This window comes from Aplysia californica, unplaced genomic scaffold (genome assembly GCF_000002075.1).
Source record: "Aplysia californica isolate F4 #8 unplaced genomic scaffold, AplCal3.0 scaffold00398, whole genome shotgun sequence".
NCBI lineage: Eukaryota > Metazoa > Mollusca > Gastropoda > Aplysiida > Aplysiidae > Aplysia > Aplysia californica.
In genome coordinates this window covers 613,595-617,657 of record NW_004797668.1, presented here as the reverse complement: position 1 = coordinate 617,657, position 4,063 = coordinate 613,595, and the positions used below count along the sequence as shown (strand labels likewise).

Genomic DNA, 4,063 nt, shown 5'->3' with positions numbered 1-4,063 from the left:
CCATTGCACACCCCCCCAACCTCTCCACCTCTTCCCTACCATTCCCTCTCAGTTGCCCGAAAGCCAGTCTGCAAAAGCCGCACCCTCTTCCCTCATAGACCTCCACAAGGCAATCTGGGACGACAAAAATAAGGAGGCAAGGAAGCTCATAAAGTCAGGCGCTGATATCAACACTGTGCATGAGAACGAGACAGCCTTCACTCTTGCTGTGGAATTCGAGAATTTTGAAATCATGGACGAGATTATGGCACGACATGACTTTGATCCAATGGCCAAGAACGTATTTGGCAGAACCCCGTTGTTCGTTACGGCAAAAAAAGGATTCACTTGCTATGTTAAGGGTTTGTACGATTTACCTTAATATATGTTCTACTCTCTGTAATTTTTTTTAGTAATAAAAGAAAAAATTAGAAGACATCAAAATACCACGTACAGAACCGGCGTTCTTCGCAAATAAGCATAGCAATGGGTCAATGAACATCTGCCAACCTGCCTGCCAGACAGACAGACAGACAGACAGACAGACAGACAGACAGACAAACAGACAGCCAGACAGACAGACAGACAGACAGACAGACTCAGGCTCATAGAAAATGATCCACTGGGGAAGAAAATAAATTGCAGCTCTCGGATTGAAACCTCAGAGCTCCACAAGTTGCCATGTTAGTTCTTCCACAACGTACAGCAGGAGTAAATGGGTTTTTTGAGAGGGGGGGGGAGGATGCGCCATGTGTTGGTTCTACTTTTTCACTCTTTACTAAATATCTCTTGTTTCTGTGTATAAGGATTTAAAAAAGTAAAGTTGTTTCAGCATCCGATCTAGACTTTGAGGATTGCCTTGTTAGTGGGACAGCTTCCTGGGCCTTTGGCATATTGTGGTAGGGTGGCCAGCTCCTTTCCACGCCGGTATAAGGATACCTCTAACTAAAGCTGAATGATCACTTTTGTGCCAATTTTACTAGAAGTAAATAGATGACATCATTTATTATAATAATAATGATATCGATTTGATTTTGTGTTTAATTACCACTAGGATATAATATATTATATAACTAACTTTATTTCCCTGCTAGATCTAGAGATTTTGTCTACGTGCCCAAGCATCGACCATCATGACATCAATGGAGCTACACCCCTGAGTGCATGCTGTTGGGGCGATCACCATGAGACTGCGGAAGAGCTGATTAGTAATGGTGCCGACTTAGACAACGTGGATAATGATGGAGAAACTCCTCTTTATGGTGCATGCATAAGGACCAGCATCAACTGTGTACGAGTGCTCATTCAGAAAGGCTGTCAAGTGAACTTGCCCGGCAAATCTGGAGTGACGCCACTGATGATGTCTCTCCCGCCGATAGGCAACTTCCTTGTGTGTGAAAATCATAAAATCTCCGACATGTTAGAGATGTGCCAGATGCTGATCGACGCTGGCTGTGACTTGGACGCCCAAGACTCTACAGGACGCACGGCTTTGCACTATGCTGTGGACTACAAAGATGTCTTCGGTGTTTGTTTACTAGCAGAAAACGGATGCAATTTGGAAGTGTCTGACGTATTCCCTCAAACACCCTTTCAGAGTGCTCTTTTTCAAACTATGCCTGCCTTCGAGATTGCCAGACTCCTGGTGTACTATGGGGCAAACTGCCGAGAGGAAATCTTGGCTTGTAGTCTTGGTAATACGGAAGTGAAGTCTCCTCTGGCGTGGGCAATAGAAGCTGCTCCGCTCGGAGCTCAGCCCGACAAACTCCGTGAGCGATATTTCCTGCTGAAAGTTTTGAAGGAAGCAACCTACCCATACCCTGGTGGTCTGTCCTCAAGTCTGGTTTTACCACAAGTGAGCAAGAACCCCCATCTTGTTGATCCATACAGGGCTATCGAGAGGAAAACTTCGGCCTGGATGCGTTCACGAGTACCTGCTTCCCTTCAGTTCCAGGTACGGTTGAAAATTCGAGACATGTTAGGAGTAAGAAACACCCTAAGTAGAATTGACTCATTGCCTATTGGCGAATATTTGAAGAGCTACCTAAAGCTCAATCTTGATTTAGAGCTGCCGTTATCAAGAAGCTGCATGCTGCATGTGTACATTAAGGACGGTGAGAACAAAAAGTTGGAAAACCTCGTGCGAAATGGTGCTCATGTCAACTTCATGGTAGACGGGAAAACACCTCTCGCCACAGCCGTCATCCTGAAAAATCTGGAAGCCTTTAAGATAGTGTTCTCGTCTAAAATCGCCTCCATCGGTCACCACCCGGTTAATAATGAAGGAGATACGGCCCTCCACCTCGCTGCTGCCTACGGTCTCATCAACATTATCGACGATATCATCCTCGCAGGCGGTTCTGTTAAAGCGCATAATAAGAAAAGATACACGCCTCTGCACTCCGCCGTGACAGCCGGCCATTTTGAAGTAGCCTCGCTTCTGATCAGACGTGGCGCCGAGGTCAAAGGTCAGGAGACGCTGGGTTATCCATTGATCCACCTGGCGGCTGCGAGCCACAACATTGAGGTAGTGGAGATGATGCTGAAGAGAGGGGTCGCAGCTAATCTGAGGGATCAAAAAGGGAACACGCCCCTGCACATAGTGGCCAGCCATGTAAGGATACTTTATCAGTTACTTTATTGCAGAAAAACTGCATGCATACGCTATGAACTTAAGACCTATCGAATACACAATAGACACACATGAACACATTAATAATAATGATCGTGATAATAAAAACAATAGATTGCATTTATATAGCGTTGTATCCCTTACGAGTACAGCTCTGAGCGCTTTACTTTGACCACATGATCAGTTAGCGTAATTCTTCATTCGCACAAGATAAAAACATTTCACATGAACAAGAACCAACCATATATTAATTATATACACGTGAGGAGAGTAGTGGAAACAAAACATATCTGGACTTACGAACACACTGCAACGAAGACTTAAACGAATGAGTGTTGAGGTATCGTACTAGGATCTTTTGTTTCTATGAGGTCCTGGGGCCAGGAGTTGTTCCAAACTTTAAGGCAAAAAATGAAAAACTTCTCACACCAAAACTTTTAATTTGTTTCTAGGGTCTCTGAATTTTGTTGTGTCGGTGGATGACTTAAATTGATGGGATTGAACACTTGGTGCTAAAAGCTCAGACAGGTTTGATAGATCTTTCTTTGTTAAGACATTAATTTGTAACAGATGGCAGAAACTTTATATTGGATTATCTTTTTCAACTTAAAGCCAGTCCACAGCGTTTAACATTTTTGATCCAGGATCTTTCTTCTCTTTATTCCGAACTAAATCTAGTCTTGCGCTGTCATTTTTGGCCACTTACAATTTCCTCATTCTCTCACATGAGATACCGGACAGTGCATAATTGCAATAGTCAAGAGAAAAAAGAGACGGAAAGCATATATGCAGTAACAGTTGAAATAAGGTGCCTTATGTTCCTGATTCTTCTGAGATCTAGGTGCATACATCAAGAGACACGGTTTACTTGGTTGTTCATGAACATGTCTGCATCTTAATAGATCTCAAAGTTCTTGGCCTTGCTGGAAAAGGATATTTTTTTTTTAATGTACTTTTTCTTTGTTAAGTGTTTTATGGCGCCTGTAAATTGCATAAGGTCATATGAACGCCAGTTTTTAGGAAATTTTGAATTTTGCCCGGGTGGCGGCCGAAGCCCACTCTTGTCGATTTTTGGACCACCCAGGGATCTTTACATGCGCAATTTGCACACAGGACCTCCGAGATTTTTCGCCCTTATTCGAGAAAGCAAGGTGTAGATCTTACCTATCATAAGATCAGGGGTGAGGCTAAAAGACAGCAGTAAGAAGAAGCCAAGGAGTAGCAGTAGAAAGGCTGCAGATAGAGTCAGGGGGCCAGAGAAGGGGGCAAAGGAGGTGATTGGGAGGGAGCAGAAAGTGGAGACGAAAGCTGACGACAGAACATAGTTAGAGAGCAGGAAAGGATGTGAAAGAGGAAAATATTTAGGAGAATAAAAGTTTCCGACGCTATCTGGATTCGAACCTAGGACTTTTGAATGAGAGGCGAACACCTTAACTTCTAGGCCAAGAGAGC

General features: G+C 43.7%; 1 protein-coding gene across 1 annotated transcript in view; it reads left to right on the top strand.

Annotated features, from left to right (window-relative positions):
- LOC101855888 overlaps nucleotides 1–4,063 on the top strand; it is a 41,432-nt gene that overhangs the window by 24,760 nt on the left and 12,609 nt on the right. Inside the window, exons 9-10 of the mRNA XM_013085689.2 lie at nucleotides 53–341; nucleotides 1,074–2,593. Coding sequence (XP_012941143.2) covers nucleotides 53–341; nucleotides 1,074–2,593 — 1,809 coding nt within the window. The remainder of the gene's footprint in view (nucleotides 1–52; nucleotides 342–1,073; nucleotides 2,594–4,063) is intronic.